The sequence below is a fragment of the Stylophora pistillata genome, chromosome 13 (genome assembly GCF_964205215.1).
Source record: "Stylophora pistillata chromosome 13, jaStyPist1.2, whole genome shotgun sequence".
Lineage (NCBI taxonomy): Eukaryota > Metazoa > Cnidaria > Anthozoa > Scleractinia > Pocilloporidae > Stylophora > Stylophora pistillata.
This window is the reverse complement of record NC_142531.1, coordinates 13,130,167-13,146,657: the sequence shown is the minus strand read 5'-3', so window position 1 is coordinate 13,146,657 and position 16,491 is coordinate 13,130,167. Positions and strand designations below refer to the sequence as shown.

Below are 16,491 nucleotides of genomic sequence, written 5' to 3'. Positions count from 1 at the left end.
CCCTTCTCTAATTGCGCGGTCCCCTAGCACTGTTCATTAAATTGAGGAACATAGACGACAGAGATAGGTTGAGTTATCCGCTTCGAATAATGTGAAGTTAGCTGAAATTTTAATGATAATGTTCGGTGGTAATGAAAAAAAGCATCGCGTCGAATTTGTTGAAAAAGTGCAGGCTGCTCGACAACAACGAGCTGAAGGAAAAGAAAGGGAAAGAGCTGCTATTCGCATTCAGGTATTTTGTTTTAAGACTGCCAAGGCTGATCGTGAATGAGGAATATGCTCCAAAAACCAAATGATCGCCATTTATGAGTGTAAATGAAATTATGAAAATCCTTGAAAAGTTGCAACAATCTTTTAAAAACGTATGATGCACGATCCTCACAGTAGATAGCGCTATTTAAGCAATAGCGAAAATCAGACCTGAAACAAAAATCAGGCCTGTACGGGATTCGAACCACTGACCTCAGCGATACTAGTGCAGCGCTCTACCAATTGAGCTAACAAGCCAACTGAGAGCAGGCCGTTAAGTTGATTCGTAATAAACCCGTGAAAGTGATAAATCAGATACAATGAAATATATGAAGTTCATATATTTTGAACTGCGGTATTAGATACGTATGATGCACGATCCTCGCTGTAGATAGCGCTATTTAAGCAATAGCGAAAATCAGACCTGAAAAAAGTCAGGCCTGTACGGAGTTCGAACCACTGACCTCTGCGATACTAGTGCAGCGCTCTACCAATTGAGCTAACAAGCCAACTGGGGGAAGGCCATTAAATTGATTCCTGATAAACCCGTGAAAGTGATAAATCAGATACCATGAAATATATGAAGTCCATATATTTTGAACTGCAGTATTAGATACGTATGATGCATGATCTTTGCAGTAGATAGCGCTATTTAAGCAATAGCAAAAATCAGACCTGCAAAAAATCAGGCCTGTTCGGGATTCGAACCACTGACCTCTGCAATACTACTGCAGCGCTCTACCAATTGAGCTAACAAGCCAACTTAACGGCCTGTTCCCAGTTGGCTTGTTAGCTCAATTGGTAGAGCGCTGCACTAGTATCGCAGAGGTCAGTGGTTCGAATCCCGTACAGGCCTGATTTTTTTCAGGTCTGATTTTCGCTATTGCTTAAATAGGTCAGTATTGCAGAGGTCAGTGGTTCAAATCCCGTACAGGCCTGATGTTTTTCAGGTCTGATTTTCGCTATGCTTAAATAGCGCTATCTACTGCAAGGATCGTGCATCATACGTATCTAATACCGCAGTTCAAAATATATGAACTTCATATATTTCATTGTATCTGATTTATCACTTTCACGGGTTTATTACGAATCAACTTAATGGCCTGTTCCCAGTTGGCTTGTTAGCTCAATTGGTAGAGCGCTGCACTAGTATCGCAGAGGTCAGTGGTTCGAATCCCGTACAGGCCTGACTTTTTTTTTCAGGTCTGATTTTTGCTATTGCTTAAATAGCGCTATCTGCTGCGAGGATCGTGCATCATACGTATCTAATACCGCAGTTCAAAATATATGAACTTCATATATTTCATTGTATCTGATCTTTTAAAAACCGCTTTCAAATGTGCTTAAAATTCAACTGCGCCGTTTCAGCTCCCCATTTAACCATCTCTCGTCAATCTGTGGGTACAATTTGTATCTAGACGAAAAATGTGGTCTAAAAAAGCAAGAATATTTGTTGCAAGAGCAATAGGCATAGGTCCGAACAGGGCTCGACACTAACTTTTCAACTTACTAGCTAAGGGGCTGGTGACATCTTAGATGCTACGACAGTGTCAGTTCGTTTACTAGCCAAACTCGGCTGGCTAGTGAAAACCGAAAACCACTAGCCAAAACCGAATTAATTTCTACTAGTCTGTGGCTAGTAGGCTACTGTTAGTGTCTTAGCCCTGTCTAAGTGTTAATTAGGAACTTTAATTTATTCAGGGTAAGCCGTTAGGGCAGAGTGTGCGAGACTTTGAGTAGCAAGTGGTGTGTTTTTGCTCTTTACGAGAGTATATCCTGCTCTTTTTTGATTGTTTTGTAACATTTTGGTAGCAGAGTGAGGTGAACTTTATCTCGAGAAATCTGTATAGAATACCTGGTTGAAGGATTTGATAATTTGTCATCAAATTATAGTTCTAATTCTGGGTTAGTCACTGGTGTTGTGATTATGCAAATCTTTTCAAACACCTTTGCTGGGCTAGTGGAGACAAGTGGAGAGGAGACTGTGAACAAGGGACCTGAGATAACAGATGGAGGGAGGGGAGCTCCGAGTTAATCAAGAAGTTTCAGATGTTCTTGCTCCTTTACAGAACTTTTTGGTGGGAAAGTGTTCAAGATCACCTACTGCAGGAAGTTAATGATTAGAAAAGAAGCCTGGAAGGATTGGCTTCCCTAGTGTTAAGTAATCTGTCAAGGAAAGCTCAGAGGGACAATGATATTCTTATGAAGTCCCTCAACAACTGGTTTGGGGCTTTTCATCAATCTGAACTTGTCTGAGCAAAGTTTAAGACATGCACAAAGTGCTGTAATGAGTCATTACTTGAGCTAGCTTTGGATTTAGAACGGTTGGTAAAATTAGCTTATACCAAAGCCGAGGCTGTTTTTCAAGACACTCTTGCTAGGGATCAGTTTGTGGATGTACTGCCTGACAAAGAACTACCCCTGGGTGTCTGGCAGGGAAGATGCGAGCTAATCCAGGAGCTCTTGAGTCAGCATGGGAGCTTTAATCTGATAAGTTGGCTAACAGTTGGGGTCAGGTGCCTTCCAGAAGTATGGCTTGCCAAGTTTGTTTGGATTTTCAGGTGAATCAGGGCTCGACACTAACGGTAGCCCACAAGCCACAGACTCATAGAAATTCAGTTTTGACTATAGTGGTTTTCAATTTCCACTAGCCAGTTTGGCTAGTAAACAGACTGAAATTGTCGTAACATCAAAAAACATCTAAGATGTCACTAGCCACTTGGCTAGTAAGTTGAAAAGTTAGTGTCAAGCCCTGTGAATGGAGAGGACTTAGAGGGACAAGTTCCATCTAGAACCCAGTCTGAGGAGAGCACTTAAAGGCTGGAAACACTAATTAGCAGCGTATTGGATGAAGTGTGGTCAAAGTTGGGACCACAAAGGGGAATTAGTTGGCAAGGGATAAGATGTTTTCACTGTTAATGATGTAGCCAAGTGCAGAGGTGGTGGTGGACCTTTCGTGCCAGGATTCGTGCAAGTACTTCATTGCTAGTTTTTGATTGACTCAGGACCTAATGTGTGGATTATGAATCTGAAGATGCTGGAGGCTATTTTGAAACAGGAGGTCCTGTGTAGTTGGCTACAAAGAAAAATTTTCACATCCTAGATAGTGGGACTGTTCTTGTCAAGTGTAATGTCAAGCTTAATCTAATGATTGGAGAGATAAATGTCATGTAACAGTTCTGGGTGGCTCCAATGGCCAACAAATATGTGACCTCACGGGAAAACGTTCCAAATGGTTAGCCGTTTTTAAACGGATAGCTGTTCATCAGCCCTTCAAATGGATTGGCATGGTTTGAACGCCTTGAGCTATCCTTTCTTGAATATTCATCATCCATTCGAACCGTTTGAGCTATCCATTAAAGAAACTTCATCATCTGTTCGAACACCTCTAGCTATCCGTTCTTGAATATTCATAATCTGTTGGAACACCTCCAGCTATCCGTTCTTGAATATTCATCATCCGTTCGAGAAAGTTCATCAGCCGTTCACTTGGCACTTTGGCAACGATGGTAGAAACATTTTTGGTGTGATCACAATCCATATCTTCTCTCGTTGAATTCTCCATTTTGTGATTGTGTGAAATGGCGGTAATTGACACAAGTTGTTAGCAGTTACCAAGGCAATGCATTTTTGATGGACTGACAGGAAAGCTGGGATTATGGAAATTTAAACCTGAATTGAGGTTGAGAAGTATCGAATTGTATGCATTTCGCGTGCAAGTTCCTTGTTTGTATCTTAATCAGTCGAATTCAATAATAAAAATGTTAATTATAATCCATTTGAATGCGCCAAAAGCGAAGTCAAGTTATTCAAACGATCAAGTTTAGACTCGTTTCAAGTGATCTTTTCACAGATTGTGTCAAATACCTCGCGTAACTTAACACCGCGTCACCCAAGGCGTGACGTTTTCATGAAATAATCCTTCGCTTTGGCTAAGATGAGAGCTTGGGACACCTGTGTCGGCATTCGTTTTCATGAAACCATCTGTTCAAATAATTTCTACAGGCGATCACTTGTTCGACCACTTAGCTGTTTATCCATTTGATCTCATCTGTGAGGCTCATCTTAGTGTTCAAAAAATTAGCCGTTCATCCGATCGATAATTTTCATCAGCTGTTCATCCATTCGACCTAATCCATTCGAAAATTTTAATTAGCCGTTCATCCGTTCGACCTCATCCGTTCGAAAATTTTAATTAGCCATTCATCCGTTCGACCTCGTCCGTTTGAAAATTTTCACTAGCCGTTCATCCGTTTGACCTCATCCATTCGAAAATTTTAATTAGCCGTTCATCCATTTACATCTAAATCTAAATCTAAATATCGTTATGTCGGCAAAATCGGTTAGGACATCACGCCAACTCTAAGATAATAATAAGTGAAGCTATACTAAATATACAACACTATTAAATTAACTAATAAAAATTATTAAAAACTATTTAAAACTACCGATAAATAAATTTAAGTTAGTTTGTTTTTAAAAATATGGAGGGATTGGCTGGAAACAGTTTCTTTTGGAAGTTTGTTCCATTCAGTTATTGTCCTGGGGAAAAAAGAAAATCTAAAAATATCTTCATTTCGGTACAATAAATTTAAAATCATGGCTTCCTCAGGTTCTCCTTTCTTTGTTTGTTATCAAATAATCCCCCCAATCCCCATCTAGGAGGCCGTGGCACATCTTGTACATAGTGGAGAGCCTTTCCGTCACGCTCGTTGTTCGATCGTAATTTCCAGTGACAAAGCGGGCTGCTTTCCGCTGTACCCTTTCTAGAGCGGCTCTATCTTTCTGGTAATGTGGGTCCCATGCACTACAGGCATACTGGAGTTTTGGCCTCACAAGTGTCATATACACGGTTTCTTTCACTGACTTTGGACAATTCCACAGGTTTCTCTTGATAAGTCCCAGGACCTTATTTGCCCTAGATGTGATTGTTTCAATGTGTGGTGACCACCTCATTTTGTTATCGAGCATTACCCCCAGATAAGGGTGAGATTCCACTTCTTCTAAGATTTGTCCACAGAATACGTATTCTCGCTTTGGTGGATCTCTCTTGGTTATAAAACACATGATCTTACACTTTGAAGGATTAAATTCCATCTTCCACATTTGTTGCCAGTCTTCTAATCTATACAAGTCCTCTTGGAGATCGGCTGTGTCTTCATCACAACAAATTGTCCTATGTAAAAATGCATCATCAGCAAAAAGTCTAACAGTAGATTTAAGAGTATCAGGTAAGTCATTTATATACATTAAGAACAGTAGCGGTCCTAAGACTGTTCCTTGGGGAACACCAGATGTGGTAACTACAGGGGCAGATGATGCCCCCTCAATTACCACTGATTGGGTATGCTGTGTTAGGAATGATTCAAACCAGTTAAGTGGTGGGCCATGAATTCTGTAATAATCAAGTTTCTTCAAGAGTCGACAATGGGGAACTTTGTCGAATGCTTTTAAAAAATCAAGGATTGCGGCGTGAATTGTTTTGTTAGACTGGATAGCACTTGCTATGTCATGAATGGTACATATGAGCTGTGTTTCTGTTGATCGTTTCACTCTAAAGTCATGTTGACAATCAGTGAGCACCCTATATCGTGAAAGATGCTTCATAACATGGCTATGTACAATATGCTCAAGTACCTTTGATGCAATCCAGGTAAGTGACACAGGCCTATAATTTGAAGGATCAGATTTCTTTCCTTTCTTGTGAATAGCGCATACGTTGGCATGTTTCCATTGGATAGGCACAGTTCTGGTATGAATACAATCTTGATATATGTCAGTAAGGACCTGTGATATTTCATAGGCATTTTCCTTTAAAAACCAGGGTGGAATTCCATTTGGGCCATACGCTTTATCTACCTTCAACTCGCTAAGTTGCTTTTCAACTCCATGGGTTGTGATTTTTATTGTTCCAATAGTCGGGATAGGGCTTTTGCCAAGATCTGGGATATTCTCTGATTCTTCGTTGTTGAAAACACTGGAGAACTGGCTATTTAGCACTTCAGCCTTAGCTCTCGGTTTGATAAACACTTTATTTCTAACTTTGAGGTCCTGGGTATCTGTACCCTCTTTTCCTAGTTTTTCGATGCGTGACCAAAAAGCCTTCGGGTTTTGTTTTATGGAATCACAGAGAAAGTCAGAAAGATAATTTTTCCTGGACTCATTCAAGTTCTTGTGTAATTGTTTCCTTACTAATTTAAATTTATTCCAATCGGATTGGCTTACAGATTTCTTCGCTCTATTGTATAGCCTTTGCTTTTTCGTTGTCTGTCTTCTCAAGCTACGATTAAACCACAGTAGGTTATAGCGCGAGGTAGTAAACTTGTGTGGTATACAGGAGTCCATAATTCCTGTGAGTCTGTGTTGAAATATATTCCACTTTGTGTTTACGGATTCGTTCTTCATTTCTACAAAGTTGTTCGCAAAGTCTTGTAATTCTTTCTTTATACGGGTGGTATCTGCCCTTTTCCTCGTATAAATCTTGTGTCTCACTGGCTTTTTCTTTCTACATGCCAGGTTCACTTCAAAGAGAACCATATCGTGATCACTTATTCCCGGGATTACCCTAACATTGTTAATGATATTGACATTATTTGTCAACACGAGATCGAGAATGTTATCATCTCTAGTAGGTTCCTTTACTAGTTGGGTAAGTCCATGTTCATCGATGATTTCAAGTAACTGTTCAGAATTGAAGGTGCAATTTGTCAGTTAAGGCTGTTCCATTTAAGGTCCGGGGCGTTGAAATCTCCCGCTACGATTACATTGCTAGTATTTAATCTATTGCCTAATTTGGATAAAGATGAGTCCAATTCATGTAGACTGTTTATATCGGTCTTGTTTGGGTGGTAGAAGGTAGCAAAGAATAGAGATTTTGATCTTTTATTTTGGATCTGACATTGGGTCCAAATAATCTCACAGTCTGTATTCAGATCATCGCGATGAGTAACGATAATGTCTTTCTTCACTGCTTGGAAAATGCCACCATGGTTGTCAGATATGTGGTCTTTTCGATAGATGTTATAATTATCTGGGAAGATTTCGCTGTTCTCAATATCTGGGTATAACCAGGACTCATTGCCGAGAATTATATCTGGTTTGTATTGATCGACGATTGCAGCATTATCGGCGACTTTGTTCTTGATGCTTTGACAATTTACGGCAAGGCAAGTCAATTTGCATTTTGTGTGCTTCTGGTTTTTCCTTAAGGTCTGCTCACGTTCTTGACATTAATTTTTTTGCGACTTCTTTGGGCCTGGGTTTACTTCAATGTCTCCACAACGTATAAGAGAAGGACGAAAGCATGCACTACAATTTATGTAATATAAGCAAGGGCAGCGAGATCGTTTGCTTCGCTCGGCGTAGATAATGAGACAGGCTTTGTTGTTGTTGTGTTCCTCAGGGACGAAAGGAGCTTTGTTGTTTGTTTCTCTGGGAGTGTTGTACACGCTCAAACATATGCAAATATCCCATGTGCTGGAGTTTTGATGATCACAACTTGAAAGAAAGCACGGCAAGAAACATTCATTCGCAGAGCCATGGTAGAGACTTTCTTCCTTCAAGTAATCCAAGACGAAGCTCTGGGTGCTTACACACCTTTGTACATCGTCAATTTCCCTAGGAGGTCTTAATATGAGTAGAAAACAGGAAAAATTAGACAGAGCGCAAGAGAACGTGACTGGTCGGCATAACGGTCATAACAGTATCCGTTTCAAATGGCTTTCCTAGCCGTTCATCGCCCGTTTGCTTGCCGTTCCGTTCACTGTTCCAACGGCTACTGTTAGGAATGTTTTCACGTGAGAGGTCACATATCTGCTTGGTGGAGGCTTTCTCAGGAATTATGGTTGCATTATTGATTGCAAATCGAACGGTACTGTCCATCCATGGTTTAGAAGTTCCTATACAATCTTCAGACCACTCTGGACCCCTCAGATTCTGATCCTTGATCAAGCTGTCAAGTTAAATACTTCCTCGGGGGTTGTGGTTTGGGGCAAAGTCCTTGGAGGAGTTAGTCAAGTCAGACTGGAGAAAGTGAAAGTGGGGGTATCTTAGTAGGAAAAATTTTGGTGCATCTTAAAAAGGAGCTAGTTGTTCTGGCTCATCTGGTGAAAAAAAAAATACAAAAATCTACTAACATTACAGTACGTGAACTTTGGGCAGTGGTCATGGCCTTATCCCATGGACAGTAGAAAGGGCAAGCTGGTCTGAATCCTGTTACTTGCCACAGTAGGCCAGACAGGGAGCTTTTGGAAAGTTTGTTTAACTCGTATTCCAGGAGCTGCAGTAGCTTAAATGAGCAACAGAGTAAAGTTGTAAAGCTACTCCTTATGGGAAAGTAGGACCTACTCAGCAAGGGACAGTGATTTGGGCTCTACAAGTATGGTTTTGCATGGCGAAGACGTAGGAACTGCAACTCCATTTAGGCAACACCCATGAGGTTTACCCTTAACGTGTGTCAGAGAGGCATCTAAGGCTATATAGAGGAAATGGCCTAGCAAGGTGTGGTCAAGAGCCTTCACAAAGTCCCTGGTGTTCCTCAATTGTCCTGGTCCAGAAAGAGATAGCTCCACAAGGTTTTGTGTTGACTATCGGAAGTTGAACTCTATTACTTGCAAGGATGTATATCCCCTCCTGTGAGTAGATTACACCCTGGATGCACTATTGGGCTTAAGTTGGTTCTCCACATCCTATCAAGTAGGTATAGTTGGGTTCTGATGCTAAGGAGAGGACTGCATTCTCTGCAGGTCAAGGACTTTGGCAATTCACAAGGATGCTTTTTGGATTATACAACCCTCCAGAAACTGTTCTCACCCACCTTTCCCTGGAGATTCATCCAGTTCATATGGACAATATCATTGACCATCCATTAGATTTTGATGGGCCACCCATCACCTCAGGCTAGTGTTCAGGAGACTTTGGGCGGCAAATCTCATGTTGAATCATAAAAAATGTGTCTTGTTCAAGAGAAAGTTCAGCCTCCTGGGGCATGTGGTGGAAGATCACAGAATCACACTCAACCCTAACAAAGTTGAGGCAATTTACTCCTGAGTAACCCCTTTGAAAACCAAAGGAAGTTCTCAGCTTTGTTGGTCTTTGTTTGCATTACACAATGTTTGTTCTGGCTTGTTAAAATTGTAAGACCATTGTATGAGTTAACTTGGATGGGCAGTGAGAGGAGAGAAATTACAGAAAATTAGTCCAGGAGCAAGGCTTGTGAATCAGGAATATAAGCTAACCACTGTCAGCTTTATAAATGACCCTGGCTGAGGATGAGGATGCAGCTGATGTGATAAGAATTTATGAGAAGCACAGATGAAGGACAGTGCATTGTGGAAGATAACTGAATGGAAAGAGGAGGAGAAGAAGAAGCTGAAATGGTAGGAAGATTTTCTAATGGCTCTGTTGGTAAAAGCCTGCTGGGTTCAATGGGACTCCTTGATACTCCACAACTGGATTAATTCTGTACCAAAGGATTGAAAGCCCTGCCTTTGGACAGGCGCTGAGTGAGGTACAAGTTGTGGTGCCAAAAGTTTTCTGTCGGGATGTGTTGCTTTATTTGCATAATTCACGTACCTCTGGACATCTTGGTGTCACAAGAACCCTTTCAAAGCTTAGAAATAATTTCCACTGGATCTATTGTGGGAAAGATGTGGAGGAGTGGTGTAGAAAGTGTGATGCTTGTGCAAAGAGAAAGGGCCTCAAAGGAAAAAGCAGATCCCTTGAAGAAGTATGGGTAAAAGTGAACAATAGCTCCCGTGATCGGCTGTCGGTAACCTGTCAGCCGACAGTTGGCTGACACATTACTGATAGCCGGCTGAACGAGCCAATTGTTGTATTTACTTACCTCCTAACTTGTATTTTAATGCTTAAAAAGACTGTCTTGTTTGCTCGATAGCAGAAAGGAAGTTTGTCAGTCACTCTACAATGCATTGCAAAACCACAGTTTTCAATACTTCATGTATGTCTGATTAATCTTTCTTTTCTTGTGACAGGTCGCGATCGTTGCTTTTTTAGCTTATAGTGACTATTAAAATGTGAAAGTGTACCTTTTTATGGCGTTATATTAAACTTCATTTTATTTTCATTATAAAAGACTTCATCAGGTTGGTCATTGAGTTTTTTTTTATTTGGTGGCTCTTAGAAGAGCCATTTATCTAAACTGGAACTAAGTGAATCTGTCTCCCTGGTTCACCTCTGGTTGAAGTTTACTCCAGCTGAACTCGTCAAGGTAACCTGGCAGTTTGGCTCTTGTGGTCCCATTCATCGCCTTCAACTTCCTTTTCACTTGACTCCTGAGTCCCTCTATAGCGTTGCTGTGTGCTCCAGTATAAGGGTCAACAAAGTTTTCTGAATCGTTGACCATCAGGTGAATGTAACCTACATCGTTCAGGTTGAAGTATGGCGAGAACTTGTCAGAAATGATCACAGTGCCTGGTTCAATGAACTTGCGACCTAGTCTGGTTACCAAGGTCTCTTGTTGGTGATCTGGAATACGAAAAAATAGACTTTGCCCAGCATCTCGCTCTACCATTCCAAATACCCACTGCCCCTCAGAAACCCGTCCACGGTTGTACTTTTGCTTGTCGCCAAACATTGACTCGTCAATTTCCACTGTTTTCCTTTGGCCCCCCAGCATGAAGATCTTCATGGAGCAGATATTGCAGATTTTGTCTTGTACAGTCACGATGGTTCGAAGTGATGATCTGGTTAGCAGAGAGAGTCTTTTGTTGGATTCGCCAATGGACCACTGGTAGATGACATACAACTATTGTGTGAGTGGAATCTTGGAGTTTTCAAAGAAAGATCCAGCCCTGACTGATCTACACTTTCTGCAGTTAGCTGCTGGACATTCCCAGACGAAGCCATCGGGAGTGTTTTACCTTTCTCTTAAAACCATCTGTGTGCTATTTGCACATTCCCGCTTGGATGCTAGTAAGATGCCCCCACAGCACCGTCCGTGATTTTGTTGCAATTGCGGAGTTAAAGATCGTTGATGCCAGGGAGCATGAGCATGTTATCCACAAACACACTGGTTCAGTTAAGCACTTGGAGTTGGCGTGTTGCAGACAATTACGATGGTACTTACCACTGGTGACAACCATGCAGAGGGAGGGCAGATTACTTCCACTGACCTTTGATCCAAGGTTCTATGAGTAGGGATGTAATCCAGCTCAAAAATGAAAAAAAATGGCTCCTTTAAATAGGAACCACCAACTTTACAAAAGTGAATGAACCAACAGAGTAAACTTCTAAACAAATCAAAACTTTATTTAAGGGGTTTCATGGATGAAACTTCGAAATAAATAAATAAAAACAAATTATTTTGTACAGGGTTTCCGAGGCAAGACATTAAAATTTTAGGGGATTGGGAACTAGGAAATATTTCAATATGGCTGACTGATGAAATTGAACCAATATGGACATGTTTCACCAGCTAACAGAAGCATGATAGGCAATAGCCATACTAACTACCTCTTACTAATTTTTCCCGTGGCGATGTAGTCGTTGAAGCAATAAATAAGTGTTTGCGATCATTCCAGCACACAACTTATAGCTTATCCACACATTGCCAACAGGTTACCAACAGACGGCCGACAGTTGGCCATTTGTCAGCCGACAGTCGGCCAACACTTTAGTCTACAACATAACGAAAACTGTCAGTCGACTGTTGGCGGACAGTATCTTTTGGGAACTGTTCTTCACTTTTACCGAAGTATGTATGCGGAGGACCCAAGGAATGCCTTGCTGTAGATATACTGGAACCTCTACCTGTGAGTACTTTGGGAAGCAAACATCTGATGATGGTTTGTTTTAACAAAATGGACTGAGGCCTATCCTATCCCCAATCAAGAGGCCAAAACTGTTGCTAGTGTTCTGGTTCTTGAATTTGTGACCCAATACAGTGTGCCAGGAGAACTTCATTTAAAGCAGGAGCACAACTTCGAAGCCACTGTTTCAAGGAATGTGTGACCTACAAATAAACTGACCCCAAAGACTACCCACAGAACCTTAGTCAGATGGTATGATAGAGAAATTCAACAGGACATCAGAGTCAGCTAGCAGTGTATGTTGACAAGCAGCGAGGTAACTGGGGCCCCTGTGTGACTTATGTGACTATTTTTTATTATGGCATACCATTCCTCTGTACATGAATCCATGGAGCAAAGCCCTGTTAAGTTGATTTTGGGAGAGAACCATGGCTACCAGTTGACATAGTTTATGGTAGACCAGATTATTGTAGCACGAATGATCACAACTGAATCGTTAATTTGGAGGAGAGCTTGGCTTGCATGTATGACCTTGCCCGGGTACACTTGAATTTGGAAGCTGACAGAATGAAACACTGGAACCATTATCAATACATTTCATGAAGGAGATGCAGCTAGTTACCAGAACCTGCAGAAGAAATAGGGCAGAACACCAAAGCTAACCAGCAATTGTGACAAGCATTACCTGGTGCAAAGGAGGATTAATGACATCAGTTATGAAATTCAAAGGACTCCTAGAGCCAAGCCTTGTATAGTCCACAGAGACTGACTGTGGATGTGTATTGGTGACAAGCCTTTTGAGATGATGCTGAAGGTGCCCTTGCAACAACCCTGGGAGGGTGCCAACGTTTTTCGCAGGGAAACTTGCCAGGGACTGACTGGAACCTGCCTGAGATGGACTCCACCAAGATAGGCCCCAGTAAAAAACTTGCATCCCTTAATGTTTCAGAGACTTTGAACTTTACTGACAGAATAACTTGATACCTTCAATATGTATCTTTAGTCAACCAGGACAGACAAATTTTTGTAGAGTAGGGGGGATAGTGTTGTAAGAACAGTAGTCATAGGCTGCAAGTGATAATTGGAAACTTTAATATATTTGGGGTGAGCCATTAGGCAGAGTGTGGTCTAAGAGTGTGTGGCATTCTTGTGAGTAGCAAGCAGTGTGTTTTGTCTCTTCTTGGGAGTAGTTTTTACATGAAGAATGCAGGGCGACTTAAATACAATAGAAACATGCTAAGGTGGGACTTTTGACAGGAGAGATGAAATTGTTTCTGGAGTATGTACACTACTCCTTTAACATGACTACACAAAGCACTGGTGGCTCTGCAAGTGTGCCTGGCTGGTTCTAAGTGTGCCTGAAAATTTAGTATAGGTGACTAGAATTTTAAGGCTACTCACTAGCAGGCAACAAGAATTGCACTTTGTCAATTTCTGGTGCCCTCACTGGAGAAATTATTTAATTTTGTAGTTGAAATAGTTCATGCATGGCTTACAGCAAGGTTCTTCAACCTCTGTTGGAAAAAAATATTGGCAAAAAATAAAACTCTAATTAACATTGATTAACCTTTATGGCCCAGTTGTTCAAAGGGTGGATAACAATTAGGTAAGTGTTAATAAAATGCACTGCACTTTCCACCAGTCAGATAAAGATTTATCCACAGCATAGTGTTATCCACCCTTTGAACAAGTGGAGCGAGAACAGTTGCAATAATTGTTAATCAGAGCCAGCCAAGTTATCAGTACTTACATGTGGTGGCCATACGAATAATACATTTGATTTATCAGTGATGGGTCTGCCTTCCTTGGCTCTGGTATGTGCTCTGTAATTTTTTAAAAGCATTATGAAAAGTGAGGAGGAAGAAAGTGCTTCTTAAGAAATTCATGTCCAGTTTGGATATTTTACCAGTCTCTAAATTCTTAGATGTAGATCATGGTAACTGAGAATGGTAATGGAGAATGTCCATGGTAACTGAGAATGATCTGTAGCACAAGCTCACAGCTGTTCAGCGCTGTACTGCTGATATTGTCTACACAAACAGTAATTCAAGCTCAACTTTTGGCAGATTAATTTTGACATAAACCAAAAAAAAATGATGCTGCTGGCACTTGTTTTTGCAGATTCATGCAACTTCTCAAACTTTTTAAATACTCTGGAAACGTAAGAGAAAGAGGCAACCCTTTGTAGAAGATAACAATGAGAAATTAGTGAACTTTGATTTCTGATCCTAAGAACTTTTTTTAAAAAAAATTACACCCTTGCTACATAACTATCCAACAAGGGTTGCAAAGTTGGCAACTTTCGCTTACAAGTTAGTTGGCAAAATTGTTTTCTAGTCTCCAATTTGACTAAAACCGACACGGCTGAGAGCACCAAAAAAGGAAAATCTTTTCAGCGAAGATGTGCATTTATAATCTTACCTTTTTTTAATTTTGCATTGATGCTAGTAAAGGTCTTGTAGATGAAACTCTTTGGCAACCAAATTTATCTTCTTTGTGATGTAAAAACAAGTGTCTAGTGGTCCCTGGAAACAAACTTTGTTAATGGTGACACTCAGCGAATGGCAACCTGAGATTGATTTACAGTAGATGTTACCCTGAGAGCATTAATTTTGAAGAAGTTGAAATAAACTGATTTCATATATTTATTAGTAAATTAATTATTTTTTTTACCTTAGAGGTAAATTAACATTTGGAAAATTCTGCTCCCTTTTTGTGCTTTCCCAGGCATGGATCAGGCGGCTCTTATGTATTGCCAAGCTGAGAACTGAAATAAGGTATCTAATTTGTATTAACTTATTTAGTGCTCAAAGTCACATAAAAATGTGAACTGATTCCATTTTTTGGTGGCTTCTGGTAAGTAAAGCAGACAATATAATTTATTGCAAAAGTTATGTTGGGGACCTTATCATGCATGTGGTATTCATTGGTTACCAATTAATTATTTATCAATAACTTACAAGTTGTATTCTCTAGAGTATGTCTAAGTTTGAAACTGGCCAGATGTATTGTCATGTGAAATTGCTTGGTGCAGAAGAAGTAGTAACAATTAATTCAGTTGAACTCCTACCAATTACCGATAGAGGGGGTCTAGGATGGCATCCCTGATACAGAAGGAATGGCACTAGCTGGAGTAACATTTGACTTTCACTTGCAGGTTTAAGGTTGAGTTTATCTTGGTGGTCATTGCTCCAAACTGTGTGATGATTTGATACTATTTTTCCTAGTAATAAATTGTTTAGTCAGTCCATGTGTCACTGTCAGTGGTCAACTAAAAGGTTTTGGAGAAATAATTATGTCATTTTTAAGTAAAACTGTTTGTTTGTTGGCTTGCACATTCAGGGAGGAATTTGACCAGTTTATTGAGGAGAGTGGAACTAAGAAACCTTCAGGTTTGACCAATATTCCCCATATACATCAGCTTACATATTAGTTTCAAAGACTTGAATGTCTGCTTCAAAATGCTAGTATGGAATTTTGATGACCAAGCAACAAAAACAAAATGCTCATGCACTTTATATCTGAGTGATTTGACTTTTCAATTAAAGTTATATGCAACACATCTTTGTCTGATTTATAAGAAAGATCCTGAAATATTAAGCTACAAGGAATTACACCAAATTTGTTGTTGTTGTTGTTTTTTTAAGTATCAGGCACATAAAGTGACCACTATAGTGTTCCTTTAAGATGTTTCTCTGTTGCTATGGTATCTGTATTGGTTAATATATAACAGTCACAATTTATTGAGGATAACTGGGCATTCTTCAAAACCATTTTCTAGAAAAGAATTGCAATAGTGTGGTGATACCAAAGAATTGTTGTTTAAAGTGAACCATTCTTTTACCATATTAAAATATTATAATTGAGCTAACCACCTCCTGGTTAATGGATAGAGCGCTGGACTGTTGTGCGGGAGGTTGAGGGTTCAAGCCCTGGCCGGACCAACACTCAGGGTCTTAAAATAATTGAGAAGAATTTGGTATCTTTCTATAACATCAAGAAATGGTTAGATATTCTACTCTTCTCGGATAGGGACGAATAAATGGAGATCCCATCTCCTGCAGGGTTGGGGTAGGAGATGTTAATTTCCCACACACGAGATTACTGTGTGATGGATGTCCTCCCCTGGGGTGGGATGGGTGGGAGGGTGGACTAGCACGAATGGTTCCTATGTTCCTTTCTAGTCCTTCCCCACTGCAAAACTTAATGCAGTGAAAATGGACTAAATTAAATTAAGTTATAATTAATACTAGCAATTTTTGCCTATCTGCAGCAACTGATGTCTTTCACCTTGCAAGAAAATTTATTTTTACTTTCCATTTAAAGGATGATGAAAAGGTATCATAAGATTCTAAATATCTAAATTCTCTCTTTGTAACATGTTAAAATCCTCACTCATATTTGTTATCTGAGTGATTGGACAGCTTATATGTGAGGTGTCAAAGTAAACGAAATAATAATTGTTATTGTTTTT

General features: G+C 40.2%; 1 protein-coding gene and 1 pseudogene across 2 annotated transcripts in view; one reads left to right on the top strand and one right to left on the bottom strand.

The window, feature by feature from the left end:
- The first annotated feature begins 23 nt into the window (after positions 1 to 23).
- Positions 24 to 16,491, top strand: part of LOC111341892 (ubiquitin-protein ligase E3B) — a 54,325-nt gene continuing 37,857 nt past the window's right edge. The window contains exons 1-4 of one of the 2 annotated variants that reach the window (XM_088743853.1): positions 24 to 232; positions 14,745 to 14,794; positions 15,360 to 15,409; positions 16,291 to 16,355. In XM_088743853.1, coding sequence (XP_088599979.1) covers positions 113 to 232; positions 14,745 to 14,794; positions 15,360 to 15,409; positions 16,291 to 16,355 — 285 coding nt within the window. In that variant the 5' untranslated portion in view covers positions 24 to 112. Of the gene's footprint in view, positions 233 to 14,744; positions 14,795 to 15,359; positions 15,410 to 16,290; positions 16,356 to 16,491 lie in introns of those variants that run through there. The other variant, XM_088743854.1, reaches the window with a different exon arrangement.
- On the bottom strand, positions 10,415 to 11,170 carry LOC148717725 (uncharacterized; annotated as a pseudogene).